This window comes from Pseudovirgaria hyperparasitica (assembly GCF_010093815.1).
Source record: "Pseudovirgaria hyperparasitica strain CBS 121739 unplaced genomic scaffold EJ05scaffold_1, whole genome shotgun sequence".
Taxonomy (NCBI): Eukaryota; Fungi; Ascomycota; class Dothideomycetes; order Acrospermales; family Acrospermaceae; genus Pseudovirgaria; species Pseudovirgaria hyperparasitica.
Window position 1 is genome coordinate 1,933,743 of NW_022985549.1, and position 24,951 is coordinate 1,958,693.

General features: G+C 49.4%; 10 protein-coding genes across 10 annotated transcripts; 5 read left to right on the forward strand and 5 right to left on the reverse strand.

Annotated features, from left to right (window-relative positions):
* Window positions 1-1,002: 1,002 nt before the first annotated feature.
* EJ05DRAFT_506716 (uncharacterized protein) lies at window positions 1,003-2,793 on the reverse strand. Its single transcript, XM_033747851.1, has 2 exons — window positions 2,752-2,793; window positions 1,003-2,512 (listed from the first exon to the last, which is right to left on the reverse strand). The coding sequence occupies exon 2, from the start codon at window positions 2,414-2,416 to the stop codon at window positions 1,007-1,009; it is 1,410 nt and encodes a 469-aa protein (XP_033605529.1). The 5' UTR covers window positions 2,417-2,512; window positions 2,752-2,793; the 3' UTR covers window positions 1,003-1,006.
* Window positions 2,794-4,765: 1,972 nt separating this feature from the next.
* On the forward strand, window positions 4,766-5,542 carry EJ05DRAFT_506717 (vacuolar ATP synthase; the record flags this gene model as incomplete). The annotated part of the gene is made up of 4 exons (XM_033747852.1): window positions 4,766-4,807; window positions 4,877-4,912; window positions 4,968-5,105; window positions 5,166-5,542. 4 exons carry the CDS (start codon window positions 4,766-4,768, stop codon window positions 5,304-5,306), a joined length of 357 nt encoding a protein of 118 aa, XP_033605530.1. The 3' UTR covers window positions 5,307-5,542.
* EJ05DRAFT_459908 (uncharacterized protein) lies at window positions 5,363-6,286 on the reverse strand (the record flags this gene model as incomplete). The annotated part of the gene is made up of 3 exons (XM_033742589.1): window positions 5,363-5,712; window positions 5,769-5,985; window positions 6,097-6,286. Coding segments are annotated over 3 exons (491 nt in total), but the record flags the coding sequence as incomplete, so codon positions are not given.
* Window positions 6,287-6,578: 292 nt separating this feature from the next.
* Window positions 6,579-11,151, reverse strand: EJ05DRAFT_530121 (non-repetitive nucleoporin). Its single transcript, XM_033748951.1, has 4 exons — window positions 10,753-11,151; window positions 8,324-10,705; window positions 7,320-8,276; window positions 6,579-7,253 (listed from the first exon to the last, which is right to left on the reverse strand). Exons 1-4 carry the CDS (start codon window positions 11,009-11,011, stop codon window positions 6,856-6,858), a joined length of 3,996 nt encoding a protein of 1,331 aa, XP_033605532.1. The 5' UTR covers window positions 11,012-11,151; the 3' UTR covers window positions 6,579-6,855.
* Window positions 11,152-11,264: 113 nt separating this feature from the next.
* Window positions 11,265-12,153, forward strand: EJ05DRAFT_25037 (GatB/YqeY domain-containing protein). Its single transcript, XM_033740151.1, has 2 exons — window positions 11,265-11,430; window positions 11,487-12,153. The coding sequence occupies exon 2, from the start codon at window positions 11,500-11,502 to the stop codon at window positions 12,064-12,066; it is 567 nt and encodes a 188-aa protein (XP_033605533.1). The 5' UTR covers window positions 11,265-11,430; window positions 11,487-11,499; the 3' UTR covers window positions 12,067-12,153.
* A 2,232-nt stretch (window positions 12,154-14,385) lies between these two features.
* On the forward strand, window positions 14,386-16,261 carry EJ05DRAFT_25136 (uncharacterized protein). Its single transcript, XM_033740172.1, has 3 exons — window positions 14,386-15,516; window positions 15,572-15,653; window positions 15,701-16,261. Exons 1-3 carry the CDS (start codon window positions 14,587-14,589, stop codon window positions 16,189-16,191), a joined length of 1,503 nt encoding a protein of 500 aa, XP_033605534.1. The 5' UTR covers window positions 14,386-14,586; the 3' UTR covers window positions 16,192-16,261.
* Window positions 16,262-17,100: 839 nt separating this feature from the next.
* On the forward strand, window positions 17,101-17,992 carry EJ05DRAFT_472023 (uncharacterized protein). Its single transcript, XM_033743089.1, has 3 exons — window positions 17,101-17,329; window positions 17,510-17,562; window positions 17,675-17,992. The coding sequence occupies exons 1-3, from the start codon at window positions 17,235-17,237 to the stop codon at window positions 17,743-17,745; spliced, it is 219 nt and encodes a 72-aa protein (XP_033605535.1). The 5' UTR covers window positions 17,101-17,234; the 3' UTR covers window positions 17,746-17,992.
* A 42-nt stretch (window positions 17,993-18,034) lies between these two features.
* EJ05DRAFT_481929 (uncharacterized protein) lies at window positions 18,035-19,086 on the reverse strand (the record flags this gene model as incomplete). Its single annotated transcript, XM_033745125.1, has 2 exons — window positions 18,035-18,751; window positions 18,844-19,086. 2 exons carry the CDS (start codon window positions 19,084-19,086, stop codon window positions 18,035-18,037), a joined length of 960 nt encoding a protein of 319 aa, XP_033605536.1.
* A 601-nt stretch (window positions 19,087-19,687) lies between these two features.
* On the reverse strand, window positions 19,688-21,194 carry EJ05DRAFT_495926 (o-methyltransferas-like protein; the record flags this gene model as incomplete). Its single annotated transcript, XM_033746310.1, has 5 exons — window positions 19,688-20,007; window positions 20,060-20,511; window positions 20,560-20,683; window positions 20,741-20,864; window positions 21,015-21,194. 5 exons carry the CDS (start codon window positions 21,192-21,194, stop codon window positions 19,688-19,690), a joined length of 1,200 nt encoding a protein of 399 aa, XP_033605537.1.
* Window positions 21,195-22,230: 1,036 nt separating this feature from the next.
* Window positions 22,231-23,935, forward strand: EJ05DRAFT_25096 (S-adenosyl-L-methionine-dependent methyltransferase). Its single transcript, XM_033740166.1, has 5 exons — window positions 22,231-22,584; window positions 22,646-22,751; window positions 22,862-23,056; window positions 23,139-23,730; window positions 23,801-23,935. The coding sequence occupies exons 1-5, from the start codon at window positions 22,456-22,458 to the stop codon at window positions 23,838-23,840; spliced, it is 1,062 nt and encodes a 353-aa protein (XP_033605538.1). The 5' UTR covers window positions 22,231-22,455; the 3' UTR covers window positions 23,841-23,935.
* Window positions 23,936-24,951: the final 1,016 nt, after the last annotated feature.

The window sequence follows — 24,951 nt, forward strand, 5'->3', positions numbered from 1 at the left end:
CTTCGTGAATGCACCTGTGAACATCGTTCCAATGCTCTAGTGAAGACCACAGTCATGCCAAGCAATATGTGACCAACATATGGCCGTCGACGGTAAGATAGCAGGGGCAAGCGTCCGTGCCCCACTGTCATCAACAACAACTCAGACGACTGAAAGTTCTGTCAATGTGGGCCGCACAACGAATGTTTTGGCTGTATGACTGGCCTATGCCTTTATATGAAAGAGAGTTAAATGAATCCTAAAACATCATGACTGCCACATATACAAGAAATCGCTACAAAGGTGCGGACGAAAGAGCCTTATATCTGCCACTTACGAGGTAGCCAGGTGCGCCACGGCACATGTTGATTTTCGAGTTTCAGGTACAGGCATTCTCAACCATTTGGCTGCAGCTACCGTTTAGATTGTAAGGGCTTGCTTGCGTCTAGATCGACACAATGCTAGAAATCGTCCATGCAATGTAATCAGTGACAAGAGCATTGGTCTCACCTATGAATCGGTTGTGCAGCTTAGGCGAATCCTACAGGTCCACGCCATGGGTATAGGTAGCTCTTATTCAGATTAGCAGAGCCTTTAGCAATATGACCCATCGTTACAGTTGGCCCCTCCATCCTGACATTTCGGAACTAGAGTTTACTATGCATAAGTAGCTCAAGGATAAACGTACGAAAAGGGTTTCTTTGCATAATATCACAGTCTCCAGTGACCTCAAAGTCGCCTTTGTTGAATGAATGAAAGGAGACGCAAGTATTCCAGACATCTAGGAATTTAAGTAAATCTCTAGCTATTGCCCTTGTTAAGCTTTTGACAGAGAAGATAACATAAAGTGCAGTGCTTCAAAATGAAATATGCGTTAAGATGGAGTTCCATCACCATTTCCGATTTTCCTTTAATCGTCCACCTTCCATGACGTCTTTCCAACTTGTTTTCAACTCGACAGCAACGACCTCGAGATAATAAGACAGGTGTACGAGAGCTCTAGCTCAACATGCCAACCACACAATACTCAATAGAAGGCCCTAACATAATCTCCTCCGATCTCTCTCTCATCCACATTCGCCAACTCATGGATCTTCTCAACACGAACCACATCCAACCCCTTCCCTAAAGCGCTCAGCGCATCGCTCCTAATAACACATGAAAACACCACATCCCACCCCTGAACGCCTGACGCATAGAATGCTTCAGCGGCTGCACTCTCTCTGCTCCCGAAACTCAGTACCTTGAAGACCTTCTCTGTCGGACTCGGTCCTCGTGCGCTAAAGCCCGGGGCCGGATCCATGTATGATGAGAGCACGACAATGTATACGAGCGACGTGTTCTCCAATTTCTTGGCCACGGTGTGCGTACAAGTCGTGCATGCACCGCTGTAGTTGCGCGCCAAGTGGCCCATGCGGGTGACACAGGTGTACACGTCGTCGTCCAGTGGTGCAGTAAACACGTGACTAGCCCATACTCTTGGAATGCTGGCGTTCAGGGGCGAGATGGAGCGGCCCTCGACTTCGGTGCTCAGATACTCCGTCGCGCTGGCAAGCTCGCCACGTTTGCACAGGGACAGGATGTGTGACTCGTCGGACGCGGCCGGCCAGCGGTACCAGACTTCGGTTTCGGCAGCGCGCAGGAGTGACGAGTGTTTGGCGAAGTCGTAAGATCCGGCGTGGTGGAAGGTGGTGTATATTCTCTTGTTGAATATGGTGCGCACGAGTTTGTCTTCGGGCTTGTTGTCGTCGGTGTAGACTACAGGAATGAGTTCTGAGTGGGAGGTGATGATCTCGGAGCCATTCAAGGGGTCTGTTGGGATTGGATGCATACCACCAACATGCTCAAATGGAACCATACCTGGAGGTAAGGATGATCTAAGTGGCGCCCCCTGAGGTGGTGGCGGTGGAATGTAAGGGCTCTTACAAGGCCTCAGGTTCTTTGGTGGGAATGCGGGGGGATTGCGGTGCACGAGTGGTGTAGGCGCCTGATTCGCAGATACAGGCATTGATGACTTGGGAGCTGTTCGTGCTAAATTGGCATTGGGGACAGGACCAGGTGCAGAGTGTGCCTTCGTGATTTTTGGTTCGTGGGACAGGGTTGCGGCAGGTTCCTGCGTCGTCTTAACAATGGTGGTGTTTGGTCTCATCGAGGTTTGCAGCGTCTCCTCGTCTTGCTTGTCCTTCGATGCAAGGGACACTATTGGCCGTGTGCTCTTGAAGGCAGTGTGAGGACTCTCCGTCGTAGCGCTTGCATGGGTGTCATTGAGCTCATTATTACGTGGAGTTCCTGTATCGATCGAACCCTTAGTTTGAGGTGTGTATAAATACGCTGTGTCTATACCGTTCCGAGTCTTTCGTTCTGTGGAGAGCTGGCACCCATCGTCATAAGGCGTGTTGATTGCGTCGACGAATACCATATCTTCGTCGTTCCTCATTGTCAGTCGGGTTGATCGTTGAAAAGGAGTTGCTTGGATTGTAGAAGATTGATTTAGCTTTGGACTACTCTACATGTGTGATGATGAGCGATTCTTATACTTCATAGTTAAGTACTTATAACGTTGATATCGCTATTTGACGCTGTGTTCGAGACGAGGAGTCAGATGAGGCTTCCAGTAGAGTCATGCCAGTCGTAGTTTTCATCATCATGACACAAAGACCAGGGCGTATACTTGGATGCCTAAATGCCAGTCACTTTTGGGAGCACAAGCGTCAGACTGAAGCTCCAGAGATTCCAAAGATTAGACTGCATATGAGATGACCCAGTTGCCGGATATCCCATGATGAGATAAGCGCCCAGGTGCCGATGTATTGGTGCAACGATGCCTCACTTTAAAGCTCGATATCAAGCCAGTGCTTTATACAAGCGGGAATGAAATCAGATAGAATCAGCTTAATGTCATGGTATAGATAGGGTCCATATTGTGAGGCAACGCTAAACCGGATTGATTGAATGTAATCCAGGGAGAAATACTTCGAGACGACTCCCAGGTAGCGACAGCGAGGCTACGCATCTCATACTCAGTGCATATCAGCATTGATAGGTATGACCAGTAGCGATTGGTGGAAATTGAAGATCTTGAATTTTCGTTTCCAAGGCTACTGCATTACTGTTGTATTGTCAAACATTCGGTGTCGAAGTCACTGAGCAAGGGCTCGCCTGAACCTCACGCCTCATTATTCTACCACTCTGTATGGCATCGTTATGATTCTAGCGACTGCTCGCAATATAGGGATGGAGCATCCCGTACTTTCTGACCCCGAAGCACGCTGTACGTCCTCGGAAGCCAGCTCCTTGGTAACCAATTAGGGATAAATATTACACTTGGTATGTGCTGGCAAGGGAGCAACTCGGCTACGCCCTCAATACGGAGTTATTTGATGACAGCCAATGCTTCATACCTGGGAGGCCTAGACGCACCAGTCGGTGAGCTCCCTCTGCATGGCGGTAGACCGCTCAGGACAGACCGCTGTTTCTTAGCGCCCAGCCATAATTTTATGACGTGACGTGCACATGCGCAAGCTACCTCCAGTACCAGTATACGAAAGTTTGTATTGAAGTGTAGGAGAATCTATGTTTAAAGTCTATTCTCTAGACCTCATGTTCCATCCTTGATGATGGTGAGCTCTAATGTAGTAGTTCCTTAGTCACGAGTCTGGAGGTGCACCTAGAATGTAGGGGAGGGTGATGTCCTGAAGGCTTTAGGATACAATTCGAAATAACCGCTAATCAGATAAAGTTACTAACTACGAAAGTGCCATTGTGACTTGCTGATCTATTTGACTTTAAGGTTGTGTTGACTATTCATCGCTTCGATTTGATGCAGATTGTCAGATTCGATGATAGAGTCCTCATGGAACCATGTTTCAAGACTCAAGACCAATAAGAAGCAGCGGTCAAACACGCACTACGCTCTTGTCAAGAAGATTCGAAAATAATTTGCGAGAGGGAGGAGGGTGGATCACCAGGCTCATGACCAAGAAGGGCACTTCTATAACCTCTGTGATAAAGAAAGGAGTCGTCATAATATGTATGTCTAGGGTTCGTGAGGCAGTAACACAGCCGACCCTTGCCATATAGTACGATCTTGTAGAGATCTGCCCAGCCTGATTCGCTATAGGGTTAGCTTAAGTTTGAGGCTTTCGTTTGCCTTACAGATCAGCACCCAATCAGCACAACTTCTATCTTAAACAGAACTTCCTTTTTTAGACCCTCATGCTCTTTGCACGCTTATTGAGCACGTCTGGAAATATATGTGGACTGCCTGTGAACTGGTGGTGTCAAACGAAGAGTGTTACTGGGTTCAACTTGAGTGAAAGCAATACTTGTCTGAAATCACCAGTAAAGTTTGCAGGGAGTACAATAAGGCTCGTATGAAATGAAGCTATGGTATTTGCCAGTCAAGTAGTGCTAGTCTCTGCATGTCTACCTGGAAGGTGTAACTGGTGGTTTTGCTGTCCTTCCATATGTTTTATCATAGTTGCAGGGCCAAAAACAAGCAATCGTATCAAAAGGTCGAACCTTGGTTTGAAAATAGATTATTCACGTGAGTTTGAAACAATGATGAAGCAACGATGGTTGTATGAATAAAGTTATATATAATGACGGAGGTAGAAACTTTATCAGCAGGTAACGATGTGCCGGAGTTTCTCCGCAATCTCAGTAGCGCTATAGCACCTATGTATACCATACTACATACCGTATCGGTGTGGGCTTCTGAATCGGACTCGTCTATTCTTTGTCCCTCTCTGTTGTAAGCATAAGCACATGAACACTTAGACTCATCATGGCGACCGCCACGCAGTATAAAGATCGACAATTCCTCGCAGTCATCGGCGACGAGGCACGCAAGCTCACAAGCTCACTACACATTTGAAGACGCTAACACTGTCCTCAGGACTCAGTCACCGGCCTCCTCCTCGCAGGCGTGGGAGTAAGCCTTACAACGATCTCCGTACCCTTTCAAAGCTAATCTCTCCGCCTCCCAGCACGTTACAGCCCCGCCAGACGCGCAGAAGAACTTCTTAGTCGTAGACGACAAGACGGACACGTCGACGATCGAGCAGACATTCGTACGCTTCACAGAAGAGAGGAAAGATATTGCGATCTTACTGATCAACCAACACGTATGTTCACATTGTATGACGTAAAAGAGGACGTCACAGCATTGTTGACGAGATTTATAGATCGCAGATAGAATAAGACATCGGGTCGATATGTATACGGCTGCGTTCCCGTCACTACTGGAGATTCCCGCGAAGGACCATCCTTATGATCCGGAGAAGGACAGTGTATTGAAAAGAGTGAGGAGGCTGTTTGGGGAGTAGGTAGACTGAAGGACAATGGCCTGTAGCTTGTCGGATACGCTTTATGTTACGACTAGAAGATTGGGGAATGATACCTGCACTAAATCAACATCACGTCTTCACGTTGGCAGTTTTTGTTACGCGCTTGGTCTCTGCGACCTGTAATTGTACGCCTTTTATGACTATATACCCCTGTAACGACATAGAGCATCGAAGTATAAGGCGTATCACTATGACCAACGCCGGGAATGTAACTTCAAGCACGCATAACTTATGAAGACGATGACCATAGTACGTTCTGTCCCGATTATATCCTATGCACCCTAGCCGCAAACATTCCTCATCAAGGAAACTGCACATGCGCAGTCAAGCAAGTAATTGTCTCCTTGTCCTCATTGAAAACGTCGGCTAGAACGGTGTATTTGCCCTATTATAATGCGTTAGGACTTGCTTCATAAGATCGGATACCGGGTCATGACGTACTGGAGGAATCTGCTTGGGAAGATCAACATCACGACTAAATGTTAATTCGCCTTTCTCAAGAGGACACTCCTTATCCACTTTCTCCAGGTTATCACAGAGATCTGCTTCCTGGTTGATCAGGGTGATGAGCCCGTACTTGACTTGCAGATGAACCTTTGCACCCGCCTCTATCTTCTCTTTCACGGTACCATTTGCTTTGATGGACAGAGTTTGGCCACTAGAATAATCAGGAGTTAGCACCATCGCCTGAAGAAGCTTGAAGGCGAAAGCGTCGATAGTCGCTAGAACGGAGATACGTCGACATCCCATGACTAAGGGTTGAACTTACGGTTTTGGTGGGTTTGGGCTCAAATCAACTTTGTCAATCTCCAGTTTGTAGTCCTTGGGGTCGGCGCAAAACTCGAGCGGGTTTTCGCCTGGTACGCTGAGCTCTTCGTTGATCACGACCTGTCCGCCGAAGCTACCAAAGTCGAGCGCCTGGACAGATGTGACTGTTAGGGCGAGGCCTAAGAGGGCGGAAGTAATTTGCATGGTGGAGTGAAAGGTTTGGAGGGTTTACAGCTATATATCAGGTAGGCTAGGTGTGAGAAGTTGGGAGCTGTCGAGGTAGATGGAAGAGAGCTTGAGGTTGAGATGCTTGTTGGGTCTCGTGAGTCGTGGTTGGCGGGGACGCTGGCGCTAGTCAATCAATGCAGCATCCGCTGTGCGCCACGTGCATTAATCGATCCAGAGATGACGTATAATTACTGCCGATGACTACTAGTCTTGATTAGTAGTATAACAATTGTGAATGGGAAATATCATGCTGGTCTTCATTCCGTAGTCTTACGGACATGTTCAACGCTCTTCGTATTGAGGGCTAAATCAATCCTAACAGTGCCTTTGTTGTTAAAGTTTGATGAACATATGCAATCGCTTACGACACACAGCCTGTGTTCTATTACAGGAATATTTCCTACCCAACAGAGGTGCCATTATACGACTCGCTTTTGCTTGCTCGCTCGCTCATGCCAATATGCATACTTTCAAAGACCTCTTATAAGCCATGACGCCGCCCATGCTCGCTAAGTACAATTACATATGTTTCTTATCTCAACCACGACTCCACCTGCTCTCGTAAGGCAACCAGACGATCCAGAACTTGAGCATCGGCATCATTATTTCGGCTGAAAACTCCTGAGCTCACAACGGCCCTCAGGATGTCTGCTACACTTGCTGCCCGTTCGTCATCACCAAAGAGTTCTACATCTCCAATTGATGTCTCTTGATACCAGTAGTCGATGACATGGAGAAGTCCAAGGCCGGCCAGTCTGCGAAATTCGGGCGCGCTCCAACCTGGTTCGTCACCCGAGAAGAGCCACTCCAATACTGTAACAACGCGCTCTGCCGAAATTTCAAGGTAGAGGAAAAGTTGGAACATCCATGTAGGTGGGGCGGGGATGGCCTTATCCACATGATACTTCATAAATAGGGGCAAAAGAAATGCTAGCAAAGATTCATTACGTTAGATATGTGCGGTCCAATGGGTCAAGGTCAACTGCAACGACTTACGGACTGAAAATACGGCTTCCGAAGTACGTAACTTGCGGCCGATTGCTCGGATTGCTGAAGGAAATAGCTCCCATTTCTTCTGTTCCTCGACGTCTCTATCCAATTGAGCGACGTAACGGTGCCAGGTTTGTTCGATGTCTTGCGCGACCCTATAGTCGGCTGATGCGTAAATGAGCAAGCATATATCCCAATAACCTGCCGGATCCGCGATTCCGTTGAAGAGTTCGTTGATACTTTTGACCTGGCCATCGAGATCTTTGAGTGTGCTCTCTTTATTCTCTGGGGTGTATCGAATGTCTGCTTGTAGTCTTTCAACGAGCTCTGCCTGGATATCAGCCAGATCTAGCAGCTCAGAAGCTTCTCGCAAGAGCTCCTGGCGGGAGTTGCGCGAGGTGCGCATTTCTGCAATCCCAGGTAGGCGAGTCGAAGCATTGGCCTTGGCTTTACTGAGATACTCGACCCTCTGTTGGAGATTCAAAGTGAAGTCACTCTTTGCGAGCATGACTTGAACTTCTGCAGCCTTGAAGAATTCATGGTGACGAGCGAAATATCTCCATAGCAGATCAGCGTGATGCGCACTCCCTTGACTTTTACGCTTAAGATACGTCGCTACAAAAGGTGATGTGTCATCAAGCAGATTCTGTATCTTCCCAGTTTCAAGATACCAATCGAACAAATAATTTTGAAACACTTCATCATCAGATCTGCTGATCTCGTCGTGTGCCTCATTGTAGCGTCTACCCATGGCAGAGATCTGACCATCAACGGCAATTGGATTGGCTACCACCGCAGTATCAACTGCGATAATCACAGACTTGATGAGTTCGTAACACCTTGTTCGTGTATCATACTGTGCTTTTCTTGGGTCTTGTGATGGCTGCCCATCCCGTAACCAACTCAATGCTTTTTTCCCCGGATCTCTAGTTGAGGCGACTTCAAGAGAAAGATGGATAGCTCCTAAGCCACTTTAGTAAACACTCCATAAGCTAATCTAACCAACTTACCGGCATAGAAGCCTAGCTCTGTATACTGGCGAACAGCCCATATTAGATGCTCCATTGACAAGCTAGCTGAGACTTTACCAAAGAGTTTGAGGCTGTCGTTGAGCAATGCTCGTGCCTTATCCGTGGTTGGGCCAGCCTCAGATGCCTTCTTCAGCTGTTCTTGCGCCTTGAAAATCACAACATCGTCTGCGCTGCAGAAGCTGCCACATCTTCTCCGAAGTGCCTCTGCGACAGTGTCAACGTTCGATCCTTTCTCGATATTGCGATTCACGATGGCCTTCACAAGCTCCTTCGCAAGCTCGCGTCCTTCGCTTTTGCAGAACAACGTTTCGAACGTCAATTCACGAACTTTTTGGCGGGATGCATCTGACAACTTAATGAGAATCTCGTCAACTTTCTCGTCAAACAACATTTGCACGAAGGCCATGCCCTCGATGATGTTTGCAATGAGCACCACCAGAGAATTCAGTGCTCTGTGTTCTCCTTGCAGTGCGAGCTCTTCGGATTTCGAATTAATTCGACTGAGCGCTTCAGGTCCGGCTAAGCCATCAATGAATGACTTGTTGGAGTCTAGAAACTCTTTAAGCGCTATCAAATCTCGTTGTACATCCTGAGTCTTGGTCAATGGAACTGCAGGCTCAACTTGAATGCCACGAGTTGTAATTATCTCCTGGATGATAGTAGATTTCCAGATCGATCTTACGACCCGAGCAATGTAGATTGCTAGGCCACCATGACGAGATGATGGTCGAACGTTGTCAATCGTAGGGGCAGCCTGGTCGATACTAGTCTCGTTGATGACGGCTTTTCCGCCGAGATCAATGAAGGCTTTTCGTGCTTGCTCGAGCACTTCAGTATCGGAGACTTTTGCGACTCTCAAATCAGATGTGACCTCTGTTCCTTGACCACAGGCCACGGCCAGTGCAGTCGCACTGGTTTCATCACGGCCATAAAGTCTCGCAAACTTCTTCAGCTCGCCACTCACTCCTTCCTCTGGTGTGCCACCGTATCTGATGATGGCGGCAAAGACATCGACCAGACGCCTCCTACGTATTATTTGCACGCCGGTGTTTGTAAGAATCGCGAGTTCACAGACCGGTTTATCAAATTGGATCGCTAGTTCGTTACCGTAGCCTTGTGGCGTTGAGGTTGCAGTCGCCGCTGGCACGAGCATCCCAACGTCTGACACGAAACTCCCTAGCTCAACAGTCTGTGCGTTTTCGATAAACTTGGACGCTTGCATCTGATCTGTTAACGCTGCTAAGCGACCTGTGTCTGGAGCTGACGCAAGAAGGACGTCAATATCTGGCATGTTTGGTCGCCTGAAGAAGCAGAGAAAATAGCCAGAACCAAAACGATAGGTAAGCCGAGCAGAAGGGACAGTGGGAGGAGGAGCTTTGATATGGTGTGGTTGCATACTGGTCGGAGCAGAGCTTTGATTTGAAGAGCCCCAGATACCGCCTGATGTCGCACTGAGAAAGACTCTGTGGCCAGTGGACATTGTTGCGATGAGGCTGAGTCGCGGAGATTCCGTCGAAGGAATAGGACAAATGGATGCGACTTCAGTCCCAGGCTGGAGCAGTTCCGTTGTGTTTTGTATATGGCTTATGCTTGTCTTCAATTTCGAGATGGATAGCGTCAAGGAGAGGTCGAGAATACCATTCTCCTTCAGTTGAAAAATGCGAATAGTTGAGGTAGACGAAAGGGTATAGAGAAGGTTCCGCGAATCGTCAACCATCATCTCCCGAACATGTTCGCGAGACGAAGGTTTTCCAAAGCTCAAGTTGATTGACGGGAGTACTGTGGAAAATGGTTTCGTAACGTGGTTAATCTTCCCACACCGATTGCTGAACCATTTCTCCTCCTGCTGATACGTGAGTTCATGGACGTCATCCGATTCTGCACCGGCAAAGAATATTCGTCCCGTCCTGTCTGAGCCTGCAATGATATTGTTCTGCCCTGCTTTGACTGGCACTTTCATGTTTGTCTGATACAGCGTGATCCCCTGTACACCCATTGGACCGCGTTCGAATGAGACACCTATCAGGATGATATCTGCACTCGTCGCCACTACTAGAACGTACTCAATGGTTTTGACAAAAACACCAGGACGAGGCTTGAGGAGTTTGACGGCGTTTATGGCATGCGGTTGATCCTCGAACCCAACCAGATCAGGATTTGGATGTGTAAAGTCCCAGAGATAAAGCGCGTTGTCAATGGCTATCCATGCATGATTCAGCTCCGCAAACAAACCCATCATCAACGCCGTTTGCGCCAAATTGTACTGGTCGAGTATCCGATCGGGGATCTCATAGTTCTTGATCTTTTGATAAGGGTTCCAAGCTGGGTTGTTGGAGTCCTCATAATCATGCGAAATACCCTCTGTCACATTTTAGTTCTCTATCTCCCACTACTGGAATACGACATACGTGCAATATACCTTTCCAACTCAGGATATCTTCTGTCTCGGTCTAGATAGTCGTTCACCGTCTTCGATGCTCTTTCAATCGGTGTCAACTGTGAATTTGATGAAGTAGTGAGCTGCTGGGAGATTTGCGTTGTGGAAACCGGTTGTGATATCAGCTGATTTCGCGTGCTCTGCGTTGCTGGCCTCGATGGAGCTGGAGTTTGCGCAAAGTTGCCAGGCATCGGGCGCTGCGGTGTCGCAGGAGGTGCAACAGCCGCCATGATAGCTAAGAATGGCGCATGTAAATGTGACACGGTACGGCAAGGAGCGTATTTTCGTATCGTATAGGTTTGCGCCGGGTCTGGAGAGATGTAGACGTCGGGCTTGTAGGATTGCGCGAAGCTCTGTTGCTCGCGCGAGTCTACGCGTATTGTACTGAACTTGAAGCTACTAGTAGTGGGAAAAGATTTGCTGACTAACGGCTTTGAGGACGGCTGTACTAAGGCCCAGCTTGGAGAGCTCCTCAATGGAACAAGCATCAGGCACGAATTCAAATAACAATTGACATCAAACAGCAGCCTGTAAGCTCTGTCACATTAAACGCAAAGCTGGGGCCGTCAATTATACCTCACTTCAAATCATCACCTAATTAATAAACTTACGTATATACTGGCGTCCCATCAGTAGATACATGCAGTGAGTATGTATGTAGGTAAGGAAGGTATTCTAACATTTCACTGACATGATCACCTCAAGCCCGCTCATACCTATGGCCACTCGACGTATCTACCTTCTTACCAGACCACATATACATACTGGTCAATCATCAATATGTCTATCACCTCGCACCCAAATCGCCGTCCAGTCTCGTCATAACAGTACAATATCATCTCCCGTCCTCTCCCGCCTTCGACCAGACCTCAAGAAAGCAATGCAAAATAAGGACAAGACGCGTCTCAATGTTCTACGAGGTATCTTGGCTTCAGTGAATGATGCTTCGAAGATTGGGAAGCCTGTAGAGAATGACGCAGCACTACTTGCCCTTTTCAAGCAGGAGATCAAGATGGTGACCAGTGCGAAAGCTGAAGCCCTTCAAGCAGGACGAACGGATTTGGTGGAAAAACAAGATGAGACAATCAGTGTGCTGAAAGAGTACTCTGGCATGGTCAGCCTTGTCAGTGAGGATGAGATTCGCGCGGTTGTGACAGAGGTAGTGCAAGAGCTAGGGAAAGGCGCACATGTGGGCTCGATGATAGGTAAGGCAAAGGAAAAGCTGAGCGGAAGAGCGGTGGAAATGAGTGATGTCGCAAAAGCAATTAAAGCAGTTATTTCATGAACACCTACCAGATAAAAGAACATAAGTGTTCTTTAAACTCCAGCGGCCAGGATAGCATAGCTGCCATATGGACTTTCATGATTTCACACACCTAATAGGAGGAAATGCTTCAGACTCAAATTGGTAGCTCAAGCTCCTGTTGCTCTCCTTAGAGGGAAGGTTTGGCCGCCTGCATGGTTGCCTATTGCTTCCCAGTAACCTCAAAGATACTGCGTCCTGCACCTATCTCAAATATTCAAGATGTGTTTCGCCTGCCAGCCGTAACCTGTGGCACACTTGTAGCGATACCAAATCACCCCTCGCTATTGAGGCTTGGATATCGGACCATATCCAAGCCCGACAAATCAAGTATACGTTTAGGATAGCTCTCCTGGTACATGTCAAGCGTAGTGGTTCGATCGCCTGGGATTTCATACCACTTGGAGTTAATGACGAAGTGAATGTTCTTCATCTCCACGAATAAGTTACATGGATAGGTGAAGATCGTGTACGGCTCTCCGGGGGGAGAGAGTGCAAATCTCCCATCCTTGAAGTGCCATTTTCGGTCCGGTCAAACTCTCCAGTCGGTCACTCTAGGATCAAGGTTCTGCTCAGGATCAAGGAGTTGGAGTCCTACACCAGCACTCTCTTCTGCCCAATATCCAACATTTAGATCCCCGATTCACAGATAGTCTGTCTGCCAGACGAAACTGCAGGTATCTTCCCAATTTCCCGTTTTCCAATCGTCAGGAAGCTCGAGATGGGCCACTGAGTGAAATTTGGGCATGATTATGATATAGCCGTTGATGAAGTGGAGGTCCTTGAGCATTTTGCCTGCCTTCGACGGAGACCCACCGACCATGAAGATATCTCGGATAGGCTCAACCATCTTCTTGATTCAAACCGGAGCTAGGATGTTCCTTGCCTGCGTGGCGTTCCAAGTCGGTTCGTCCTTCTTGCCGGGCTGATCCATCCGTTTCGAACAGAAGTCACACACTCGATCGATTGTTTCGTGTAGAGATTCGTCGCTCAGGACTCTTGTATCTTCGCCATCCACCTTCCCGATGATTGCGCTATTCTGAACGGTTTTGTGGACAGGCTTCAGAGTAGCTGTAGTCAGACTGAGGCAGCTTAAAGCTACGATGGTATGTATGATGTTTCCCCACATTGCGACGGTGAAGAAGTGAGAGGCGAGATTTGTAAAGGTGACCAGAGACAAGCTCCTTAATACAGAGTATTCTAGGTCACTTGATATGAATCTCGCCTCAATATAAGCCTGTTTTCATTATGTTTATTTACCTGTCCGGACTTAGCGGAACCCAATGTGGTATCAGCCCATCTGTGTAATCAGTCGGTTCAGTTAATGTACTATCCTACCTTTGAAGGCTGCTCACGCAATCGCTGTATCAGTTTCCAAGCTCAGGAACCACCATCTTACAATGCACCAGCGCTGATGCATAACAAGATAACGACACATTATATAGAATTCGATGTTTTCAATGGGTACCCAGGTAGGTAGTACTGGCGCTAGCCGGGGGATGCTGTCGAGTCTGGAAATGCTATTGTACCTAGGTGAACGTCTACACAGGATTACTCGTGAGTGAGAAGAAGACTATACATTCCAACATAGCAGTAGACGTCGTGCGTCCAAGCTATCGTGGGCTTGTAACTGGAAATACCGTAGCATCAAGCCACATGCAAGGTCCACAAGTCATGATTGCAGCAGATGAAGACTAATGGTGATGATGCAGCTGCAGCTAGCGGGCGTCGCATGAACTACAATAACGTTAGACAACGTGCTTTATAGTGCTGTTCAGAGATTCGAAAGTGCTCTTAGAAAATTAATGATGAGTGAGCTGGATATTAACGAAGGACCAAAGTGATGGGCGCCACAGACGTCATCTTGGCGATAATACCACGAAAGCCTTCACGGCGCGCCGAATGATACTCTGATACGCTGCAGGACAGGATATCCTTGACAGGAAACCCAACTATCACAGCATACGAAACCTGCACTGCACACTCCGTTGCCCAACTTCCTTGGTTCTGTACGCTGCAGCCCATGGTGCTTAAATCTGTGTTTGTCCGCACTACATATTCTCCTGGGGCCCGCTCGCTCGATAGCTTATCGCCCTCCATCCATCAATGATCAATCCATTCCCTCCACACCTTCCCGTGCCGCTTCATCCTTCGGCATTCCCCCATCCCTCTCAGGGACACTGTCGATCTCTAGGGAACTGAATAGACTTTCGCTGCTGCTATCGCTGCCGCTCTTCGCGCTCGATTCCCTCACCTTGATCGATTATCGGCGTCCGAACGCAGGTGTGAGGCTATAGTGACGACGCTCAAATCTCGAGCCCCTCTTTCGTAACCTGGTTCATTGGATCACCCGCTTGGGCTCACCCAAAAAGCTCTCTCAACCGCCCACCAGCCTTATATACTCTCCTTCCTCAACACTTCTTCCCGATCTGCGTTCAGGAATATCAACCTGTCCAGCATCCCTATTAACATATAACATTCGTACCAACTGTCCGCGTGAAGATGACGCACCGCTCTTCGACAGGCGATCTGGGTCACTACGACGACGATTCTCGACCACAACGATGGGACCGAGAGAGGTTTGAGCGTATTCGAAGCCGTGGTCCTGAGAGCCGAGAGTCGTTTCGTTTCGAAGAGCGCGACTCTGGGCACGGCAGACGAGGCTACGACACCGAAATTGACATTACGGAGCGCAATCGTGGAGGCCGTACTCGCATCGAGGTCATCGACCGAGACTACGAAGACGAAAGACCTACGCGACGCCGTCCAGAGTTCCTGGATCGCCATGAGCCGACACCATCAGAAGTCAACAAGACTGCGCTTGCTCCCTACCGGCGCAAGTCTATCGTAGAACGAGATCTCGATCCACCAGCCCGCCGTCCCGCTCGGCCTCAGTTCGTTCGCCGACAATCATCCCTTGACACGTTTGATAGACGCCCAATTGCACGGTATGGAGACCGAGAAAAAGAGGAATGGCGTCCACCTACAAATGTTCCGATTCCTCTTCCCTTCCGCGAGCGCCGCCGCAAGCCTACATATGATGATTATGATGACTACGAGGAGATCAGGTACAGAGACTATGAGCCCGACAGTAGAGAGGAATATCGCGATATCGAGATTCGACGCGAGAGAAGCACTCGACGGCGACGGCGGTCTGGACGCTCTAAACGAGCTCCGTCTTCATCAAGCTCCTCTAGTGCCAGCACTCAACGTCCAAGCGTGAAGGCCTCTAGTGTCCACACTCCCAGTGTACACAGTGTCAGCGTACATCATGTTCATGAGCCCAGTGTTCACGAGTCCAGTGTTCACGAGCCCAGTGTTCATGAGCCTCCACCTCCGCCACTCCCAGGCAAAAAGGGCAGGACCAGGATGCCAAAGCGCCTTGTGCATATCAACGCGCTCATAGAAAAGGGCTATGAATTTGATGACGAGGTGAGTAACGTTCTTTCCTTGATATGGTTGACCGCGAGATCTCATCGTCTTATAGGAAGATTTCCTGGTCGTGCGACGTGCTTTGGAGAAAGAGCAGATCGATGAAGTGATAAAGATTAGCGAGGGCTACAAAGAAAGTGAGTGTTTTGTGACTGTTGAGCAATATTCATTTCTGACATATCAGGCCGCGTAACATACCGCTACGAAGACACTGGAGAGCCAGCACCTCCACCACCCCTTGAAATGCCTCCTCCGCCACCTCCTCCGGCAAGTGTACATAGTCATCATTCTCAGCACATCCCACCACCGCCTCCAGCACCTCCAGCTGCTTTCGCACCTCCTCCACCTCCAGCTGCTTTCGCGCCTCCTCCACCCCCAGCTTCCGTCTATTCCCACAACGTGCGAACAGTGGAACCGTCTCATAATTATCAATTTGAGGAGCACATCCAGGAGTCCAATCACATCAGTGGACCTGTGACGTCGCTAGTACCACGGCGCCCACGAACCGAAAGGGAGATACGGGAGGAGATACGTTCTCTCGAGGAAGAGCGACGTCTCGTACGGATTGATCGGGAGACAGACTACGAAATTGTGGAGCGACCCAAGGAGAGAGATGTTGTGCGGGTCGAAAAAGATCGAAAGGGTAGGTTGGCGCTCGTGCGATCGTCTCATTGATCATCCACCCTCCACCCTATTCAGAGTCGGAAGTTGATGGGCGGCAAATAGCGAAACAGCGACAAAAGGGCAACATTTTGCTCGGTGCTATGGTGGCGACCCTCACCTGACCTTACCTCGGTTGCGACGAATCACCTCCTCAATCGCGAATATGAACGACAGAAGATGATTTGCGCCGGATCGATAGACCGATTATGATATGACCGAGTTTAGCGAAATTCACGACCGATTGTGCATTTGATCGCGATAAGAGCCAATTTGCATAGGAAGAAACTTGCCTGTGCATTTTGTTGCCACTGCTTTCTTCAAGCTCAAAGTAGCAGCTGTTGGATTTCTTTTTGTAATTCTGGAATGATGCGATAGGGAAGGTTGAGTAGGTCATAAGTTCTTCATGTTGGTATATTGGTATGGACCAAGCTGGCGTTGGCGTTTGAGAGGGTACGAAGAGTTTGTTGTTATTGTACTTATATCCATTCCTTGAAACCAATCGTAGTCGTGTAGTCTGAAACAAGAATGAACGTACAGTTATATGTACTAGTGAATGAATTCCATACTCATCTATAGATGATTTTTATAAATCTAGAAGTCTACTTATTACTAGTCTATCCATAGACTAATCTAAACAAATACTTCTTTTACTTAGCATTGGCTTAGTGGATCAGGAGAAGCTCTGTTACCTATCTATTTTTTATTATAATCTAGCTTTACTCTTATAGGTCTCTAAATATTGGTTGTTTATATAAAAAGGTGTAATCTAGTAAAAGCTATTCAGCAGCTTGCCATACCCGCGCTAAACCACCCCTGTCCTCCGTCGGCTTCGTTCTCGGAACAACGCCGCGTCCACCCATCCCGTCTACGCCATCGAAACCTCCAACCTATCTATCTACCCAGCAGCACTCCATTCAACGACTCAAAAGCCACGACAAGTCCCCAAGCGCCAATAGTCAGGAAAGCCTATACACTACACCACACCACGCCACACCGCCGATCCTTGCGAAACTATCTCTCCTACAACACAGCAACAACAACAAGCATACACAGCAATGGCAAACGGCTGGTCGCTCATCGTAGGCCTCGTCTTCATCGTTGCGTTCTGTGGAGCGAGCTGGTTCCTTGCGCCCAAGGGCGATGATCAAACGTATGTTTCTCTCTGACTTGTTGAGGAGAAGGGCTAGAGGAGAAGGCAGAAGGCAGAAGTAGAATGTAGAGGAGAATGGAAGGATATGCTACACATCAGGATTCTACGAGCGGGGAGAGATTGGGGGGATGCTTGGTGTTTAAGTGTTTCGTGAGGATAAAACGCTAACATCAGAGACAGGATTTGGAGGAGCTCGTTGATACTTAGTGCGGCTGCGTGTTATCTTATGTGGGGTGAGTGCTATTTCGCTTTGGTTTTCTCGCGTTGTCTTTCTGTAGACTGGACGGTCGGGATTCTGGAAGGGAATAAATGAATCAATGTATACTGACTGGGTTTCGGGTGTAGCGATTACGTTTCTTGCGCAGTGGCATCCGCTCGTGCAGCCGCAGCGGAACGATATCAGACATCTTCATTAGAGTCATTGACGGCTGCGAGGTTTGCGGATGGATGAGCGCGATAATGGATGCGAGGGAGAACGATACGATGGTCAGGAAGAGGGGCTGTCCTGGTTTTCCATCGCAGGACTGAAGCTTGAAACGAGTTTCTGCGTGGAGTGTACAATTAGCATATGGAGCTTCGAGACTTCAAGACTCCGAAGCTGAACTGGCGTTACAGGCATGGAGATAAGTCCGTTCTATTGTAAAGCATGCAATACATTGGGGGTATCATGTTTCCTGACCGCCCTTCTAAGAATTTGTCGCTCGTTCACTCAGACTGCCAACCTAGCCCTATACCGTCCAGAACGCCCATACCGTCTGTGCCAGTCAGGCCTGCGATGCCCAGTATACACCACGCCACAAGACCTCTCAACACCGCCCCAATCGCAACCAAGATCATTGCCTGCACGTATCCACAATCCATCAGTATCTGCAGCGCCGCAACATTATTGACAATGACTGCCCAGCTGACTGCCGTCGCCGCAGACGGAAGGTCGTACTCCCAGATAATGAGCAAGATGGGAAACAGCTTCGTGCACGAGCTCACCAGCAACGCCGTGCTCAGCGGTACCGGATGCGGATAGTACGGCAGCGGCGACAGCGGAATCGTGTATTTCTCAACAACCCCAGCCGAAGGACCACTGGTATCCGTCTCCTTCTCCTCCGTGACGACGGTTCGCCGCACGAACAGCTTCAGCACGGGTACACGCGCTGTCCACGCAGGCACGTCGAGCGCAGGCAATCGAGGCATATGCGAGCAGATCAGCCGGATGGGGACATGAAACGCGACGGTTTCAGAGAAGACGAGCGCGAGGAAGAAGAGGTATTGGAGCACGAGCGGCTGCGCGGAGAGCAGGGAAGTCTGACCGGGTGTCTGGACGGACGACAGCGGGGCAAAGGGGATTGGGAAGGCTTTCTCGATGCGCGCCCAGGTGAGATAGACGTCGAAGAGCAAGAGGAGGACGCCGAGGCGGACGATGGAGGGCTAAGACACACAACCTTCTATCAGCAACCAATGCCTATACAATATTTTGACTATGGGTCGGGACGGGAAAGGGCAGTAGAATGAATCCCTACATCGAACTTGTCGTCCTCTCTTCCCAATTTATTGAAGAGCAAGTGTCGGTACACTTGCGGCTTGATCAGGACCAGGTCGATGAAGAGGACGACGAAGTCATGCTCGACGTATTTGTCGGCAAAGCGCTTGCAGCGCGGGCATTGCGTGAGGCGGACGCCTTTGCCCAGAGTGCGGTCATCGGCTTTGCTGTAGGTGGTGTAGAGATTCTTCACCGGGTAGCGACATTCTATGCATATCACCATGGACAGTCGTTGGTGGATTCGCGCACGGGTGCATGGAAGGGTGAGTGTTGTGGTTCCAATGCATTCTGCGATCGTAGGTACTGGTAGTGTTTCGGCCTTGTTGCCTTAGGTTATGGAGCCAGTGCCATAAGGTAGTCTGCACTCTTTCTCCATTCACTTTTCATCATCCGATGTCCGTTCCACGAACCAATAAGTCTTGGAGCCTGTGATAGTCGTGAAGCTCACACTTCACCTCTTTTGCAATTCTTTGATTATCCAGACCAGACACAACTCCGTCTTTATCTTCTGATGTGGATTCATATGCTTTCTTATTCGGGAGGAATGTCCAAAAGCCCACTGCGCTCGACCATTGAAGCAAGAATGAATACTTGCTATACTACCAAGTCAGTTGGCCATCGTGCTGCATCTAGGTTCGTATGTTCCGGCAGCAAGAGAGAATGGACGAAGGATACTTAACAACGATATAAAATGTAAAGGATAAGTCGTACGCCAGAGATTCAGAGCAGATGAGGGTGGTGTATCAAAGGATATGGTGATATCTCGGCAATATTAGCTACCCACGCCATCCCAACGACCATTCCTCACGGCCCAACCCTGTACATCATTGCTTGAGCTTTGCCTCGACCACGGCTTGGGCACCATATGGATACCTCCAGATCTTGACAAGCTCCAAGCCTACGTCTTCAAGGATCTCAGCAAACTGCTTCGCCGTCTTCTCCTGGCCAGTCAGCACCATCATACTGAAATCCATCCAGTACACCATCAGGTCGTCGCCAACATTGGTCTTCTCTGGTACTACGAAATCGCCAATAAGTAGACGCGAGTCTTTCCCCATGGCAGACGCAATGTTTCTCACAATGTCCTTGCAGACAGGCATGTAGAAGTCATGCAAAATCCGGCGGAGTAGGTAGACATGCGCATCTGCAGCAGTCAGTGTTTCACGCTTACATGGAACGAGTGTTTGAGTACCAACTTTTGACAGGCTGAGGCGTGAAGAAGTCATGCTCCATCTTCTCCACATTTGGGATATCCTCGTCTTTGATCGAGTCCAGAACATCCTTTCTGTCCTGCAGAATGCATTTCGCGCCGAAGCCCGCCGGCGCTTCCTTTTGGATGCTCATCAGGGGCGCGCCAAGGCCCCCGCCGACATCGACGATGAAAGGCCGCGAGGTGTCGGCTTCGACTTGCTCTTTCAGGGAGGCGAAAGGGAACATGCCCAGGACTGGCATTTGCTGGTCCATTTGACGGATGGACTGGTTGAACATTTCAAAGCGGACAGGGTCGTCTGAGATTACCTCGTAGTAGCTCATACCCATGCGATTGTAGGCGTAGGCGTAGGGAGACTTCTTGAGGTCCATCAGATCGCTGGTCGAGTGGTCTTTGAGGTACTGAGGTAGTTTCTTGAACACATAGTCTTGGTCTAGGCTTGGTGCTGTATTAGCGACTACTGGACACATGACGGGAGTGACTTACATGAGATCAAAGAAGTACTTGGATGGAGCTGTGATGTATACAAGGGACTTGGCGTTGTGGGAGTAGATATCGGGTTCTGGTTCGTCGCAGATGCCCTGAACGCAGAGGATCCGCATAGACCGTGCTGGTCAGGGTCAGTTTCGAGGCCCATATGGCCAACTACCTCTGACTATGGACTTACCAACTACAGATTCATGTAAGTTAACGGCTTCTGAGAGCTCTTTGGCTGTGATGGTACCCTTCTTGGGTATCTCATCAAGGACGCCAGTGGACTTTACAATGTTGATTGCAGCAGTGAGATGTATCTGAGCACATCAGAAAAGGTATATGTGGTCCCTCGCGAGAAGATTTCGAGATTTTGCTTATGCACAGGGTGTACACCAGCCCATCGACTTGTATCAACTTATTGGCAAGGGGTCTGAGTGTATGAAGACATTATGGATCTGTAGACTTACAGTATCCCACTGCCGGAAGATGGTGTCCCTTGGCCCTTCGCTCAAGTATCTTAGCTTATCAGCCTTCTTGACCAATGCCATCTGACCCATTGGCTCTCCATTGAAAGCTTTTGCGGCCGCGAGGAAGTCCTCTGCGGCCGCTACGAGACTTGCATTGGCGTTTTCTGACATCGAAGTCATAGCGGCGATGATGCTGGATAGAGTCTCTGGAGACGTTTGAAGGAATTATTACCAGATAGCTGGCCAGATCAAGCAGGATTACCTGGCCAGCTCGGCGTACAAGGTACTACCTTGGTGAGGAACACTGGAGCAGCATCCATCGTGTCTAGTCCGGTGTTCACTCGTCATGCTCTCTTTGCCCCTCCCTGGCGACAACGACCGGCCAAGGGAAAGGGAGGCCACGACCCTGACCCCGCAGACGAGATGACGGAGGATGAAGTAGTGAGTATAGTACGTGTTTATAAAGTGCTTAGGTGAGGATGGTAAAGCCACGACGAGTGAATGTGGAGCGTCTAACCGTAAAGGGGGCTGGTGGAAGAGACCGATGCAGATAGTCCCGCCACGGAGCCCGTTGGGGAAACCGGGCCATCCCCTTCGCCCACTCGCATGCATCCATACAACTCTGTGAGCGGTCTAAAGAGGAAAAAACACTCCATCGGACTGGTCCGTCCATTCACGCAATCGCATTTCGACCCCAATCATCGACCGTGTACGGTGAAGAAACGTGCTGGCGCTGTGGTCGGGCCTAAACTCATTGGCGGCGGGTGGAAGCTGAAGGCTGCGATCCGGGGCTATTTTTTGCTCATCTCACCTTCACTTCCTCCCGCCGGCCCTTTTGAGCTTTCACTTTAATTAATAGACATGGAATCGCCGCCGTCGACTGTTGCTTCTTTGCTTCGCCGGTTCGCTTGTTCTCTACTATTGCGTTGTGATTGATGAAGCTGCTTGTGTATCGTTTTCGAAACATCACACCGCAGCATCTCACCAACATCCAAAACTCCCGTAAGAGCGCACCTCGCCCTTGTCCTACTATCGAGACGTTACCTTTACCGGGTTCTGTGTCGCATCGCAGGCTCTTGGCCTTATAACATCCCTTCGCGAGCCTTGAACGACGTCAGCCGAGCGCGCGCCGTTGGAAATAGAAACCCGTCTGGATCATCCGAGTCAGCGCAACGATTTGGGCCTCTCTTCTGTGTCATACATAAACCCACAGCTCAGCTCTAGGTCCCCGACTCGCTGCTTGCGCCCACGACATCGCACGACGACGTACGACATTACTCGGGGTGGCGTCGAACAGAAAACGTTTTACCCCTTGCTCTCTCCTGCATCCTCGGCCATACTCTGTCGTGGAATAGCCCCGTGGCACACTCTCGACCACGTGGAGTGCACACTGTGAACTACGTAGCAGCCGTTGAGTAGAAACGGTTCCCCCCCCGCGAAAATGGCTGGCGATGCGGCTGCAGACCACCAATCAGACCCGCAGCCCGCCAACAGCCCAGATGCCACAGACGTCCAAGAAGACTATCTACAGCCAGGCCCTGAGCCATCAGACGATGGCTTCAGCGATGCGGTCAGTACTTGAGGAACTGCATCTGCGCCGCGTCCCAGGCGGAGAACTGACACCTTGCCAGGGCTACGGCGACAGCTCAGATAGAAGTTCGCTGACCTCTGTGTCATCACACTTGCTACGCGGTGTATCAGAAAATGGACGAACATACGCCGCATACGGCAAGGAAGGTATGGCCACGACGTTCCACGACCTGACGAAAAAGCCCCTAAGCCCCAAGCCCCATCAATGGCCCACCCCCACGTTTGAAACAAGGATCATCCCTACTGACGATCGCCAGAGTATGGCATGCCGATGGACGAGCGCGAGATGGATCGCATTGACATGTCACATGCCAAGTACTACATGCTGCTCGACAAGAAGCGCTTCCTGGCGCCGATACCTGAAGACACGCAGAGGATCCTCGACCTGGGCACGGGCACGGGGATCTGGTGTATCGACGTGGCCGACGAGTATCCCGCCGCCGAAGTAATCGGTACGTCATGTGCTGCCTGCCCTGATGCATTGACCCGGGATGCCATAGTCTGTCCCATCCTCCACTAACACACCACACCCAGGCGTCGACATCGCCCCGATCCAGCCGCAATGGGTGCCGCCAAACTGCCACTTCGAACTCGACGACATCGAGGCAGACTGGACATGGCGCGCCCAATCCTTCGACTTCATCCACCAACGCGACCTCCTCTTCGCCATCCACGATTTCCCCAAACTCATCCGCCAGTCCTACCACCACCTCAAGCCCGGCGGCTGGATCGAGTTCCAGTCCATCCACGGCGTGCTCGGCTGCGACGACGACTCGCTCCCGCCCGACAGCCACTTCCGCCGGTATGACAGCCTGATCCGCGCCGCTGCCCGGCACGTCAAGACCCCGCTCGAGGACCCGGCCATGTTCAAGCGGTGGATGGAGGAGGCCGGGTTCGAGGCGGTGGTCGAGCGCCGGTTCAAGATCCCGAGTAACCCCTGGCCCAAGGACGGGAAGTATAAGCTGATTGGCATGTTCGAGATGGAGAACTTTCTCAACGGGCTGGAGGGCATGAGTCTGCGGCTGTTTCAGAAGGGTCTGGGCTGGAGTGCCCAGGAGACGAGTGTGTTTCTGGCCGGCGTGCGCAAGGAGATTCAGAACTTGCGCTATCACCCGTACTACCCCTTGTGAGTCTGCCCTCCTGACTTGTCGGTCTACTCTGTGGTGTTTGTTATGCTAATCCTGCTACGCCATTAGTTATGTCGTCTACGGCCGCAAACCACTAAATGCATCATGATCATGACGATATCGCTGAGGATGACGATGAATGAATAAACGAAGCAAGCAGCGCATCGCAGCGCATCCGGCGTTAATTAGTGGAATAAGCGGCTTTTGTCCACGGACACGAACACGAACGTGGACATAGAACACGGCCCTCGTCATCTGGCGGAATGTATAATGGCACTGTCCTCGACATACTTCTGACATGAAACTCTCCATGTATGTATGGGAGAACCTGATACCCCCTGCTCTACAGCACCACCACCACCACCACTACCATTCTATTTACCTCATACCTCGATCCACATGTAATCCACACGTAGTTCACAGCCCCAAAAATCAAATCAAATTCAAGCCGTCTAAGAGAGCGATGAATCTATCTAGTATGCTAGGGTTCCGAGTCCTGTGTGCCTGCGCCATGTCTTGATAGCCGTTCTATCTATCTATATCATCCATACCATCGTGTTATCATCATTCCTCGTTGCTCCATGACCGTGATTTCTCCTTGTTATCCTATTCCTATGTTCACAATAAACTGCCTCTTCATTATCATCATTATTATCATTCGTGTTATTATTACTCACTCACCCTATACACATCCAGTCTCACTCTCGTTTCGTGTGTCTTGCTCGTCCTCATACTTGATTATTTTCACGCTAGTTTGTGTATACTTATTCGACTCATGTCCTATTCGTCTTTACTTGTTCTTGTCTACTTATTCTAACTACTTCTTCGCTTTCTCTTTTTTAAGCTTCATCTGATGTAGCATATATATGATCGTGTATGAGATGGAGGGTAGTGGAGAGAAAGTAAGTAGAAGTCTTGAAGGGGTCTTGGGGGTTTGGGGAGGTATCGGGTAGGTGGGTACTACTTCTATTCTTATTCCTTATTCTGTTTCTTTCTTTCTTTCCTCCCTCTCATCTACCTTCTTATCTACCTCCTTATAAATACTAGAAAGAGTATTGATATCACACTATATTAGTTCGTTAGATATATAGACAGACGAGTATAGATGGACGGGTACACGGCATTAACGCGTATCAGTGCACAAGTATCCATACACAAGTATCCATACACAAGTATCCATACACAAGTATCCATACACAAGTATCCATACACAAGTATCC

Coding starts and splice junctions, on each gene's coding strand:
- EJ05DRAFT_506716 (XM_033747851.1), bottom strand. CDS start 2,416: ATGAGGAACGACGAAGATATGGTATTCGTCGACGCAATCAACACGCCT.
- EJ05DRAFT_530121 (XM_033748951.1), bottom strand. CDS start 11,011: ATGGCGGCTGTTGCACCTCCTGCGACACCGCAGCGCCCGATGCCTGGC. Junction 10,706..10,752: donor GTTGGAAAGGTATATTGCAC/GTATGTCGTATT, acceptor AAAATGTGACAG/AGGGTATTTCGCATGATTAT. Junction 8,277..8,323: donor AGAGCTAGGCTTCTATGCCG/GTAAGTTGGTTA, acceptor AAAGTGGCTTAG/GAGCTATCCATCTTTCTCTT.
- EJ05DRAFT_25037 (XM_033740151.1), top strand. CDS start 11,500: ATGGCCACTCGACGTATCTACCTTCTTACCAGACCACATATACATACT.
- EJ05DRAFT_25136 (XM_033740172.1), top strand. CDS start 14,587: ATGACGCACCGCTCTTCGACAGGCGATCTGGGTCACTACGACGACGAT. Junction 15,517..15,571: donor GCTATGAATTTGATGACGAG/GTGAGTAACGTT, acceptor ATCGTCTTATAG/GAAGATTTCCTGGTCGTGCG. Junction 15,654..15,700: donor TAGCGAGGGCTACAAAGAAA/GTGAGTGTTTTG, acceptor CTGACATATCAG/GCCGCGTAACATACCGCTAC.
- EJ05DRAFT_472023 (XM_033743089.1), top strand. CDS start 17,235: ATGGCAAACGGCTGGTCGCTCATCGTAGGCCTCGTCTTCATCGTTGCG. Junction 17,330..17,509: donor CCCAAGGGCGATGATCAAAC/GTATGTTTCTCT, acceptor CATCAGAGACAG/GATTTGGAGGAGCTCGTTGA. Junction 17,563..17,674: donor TGCGTGTTATCTTATGTGGG/GTGAGTGCTATT, acceptor TTTCGGGTGTAG/CGATTACGTTTCTTGCGCAG.
- EJ05DRAFT_25096 (XM_033740166.1), top strand. CDS start 22,456: ATGGCTGGCGATGCGGCTGCAGACCACCAATCAGACCCGCAGCCCGCC. Junction 22,752..22,861: donor CGCCGCATACGGCAAGGAAG/GTATGGCCACGA, acceptor GACGATCGCCAG/AGTATGGCATGCCGATGGAC. Junction 23,731..23,800: donor TATCACCCGTACTACCCCTT/GTGAGTCTGCCC, acceptor CTACGCCATTAG/TTATGTCGTCTACGGCCGCA.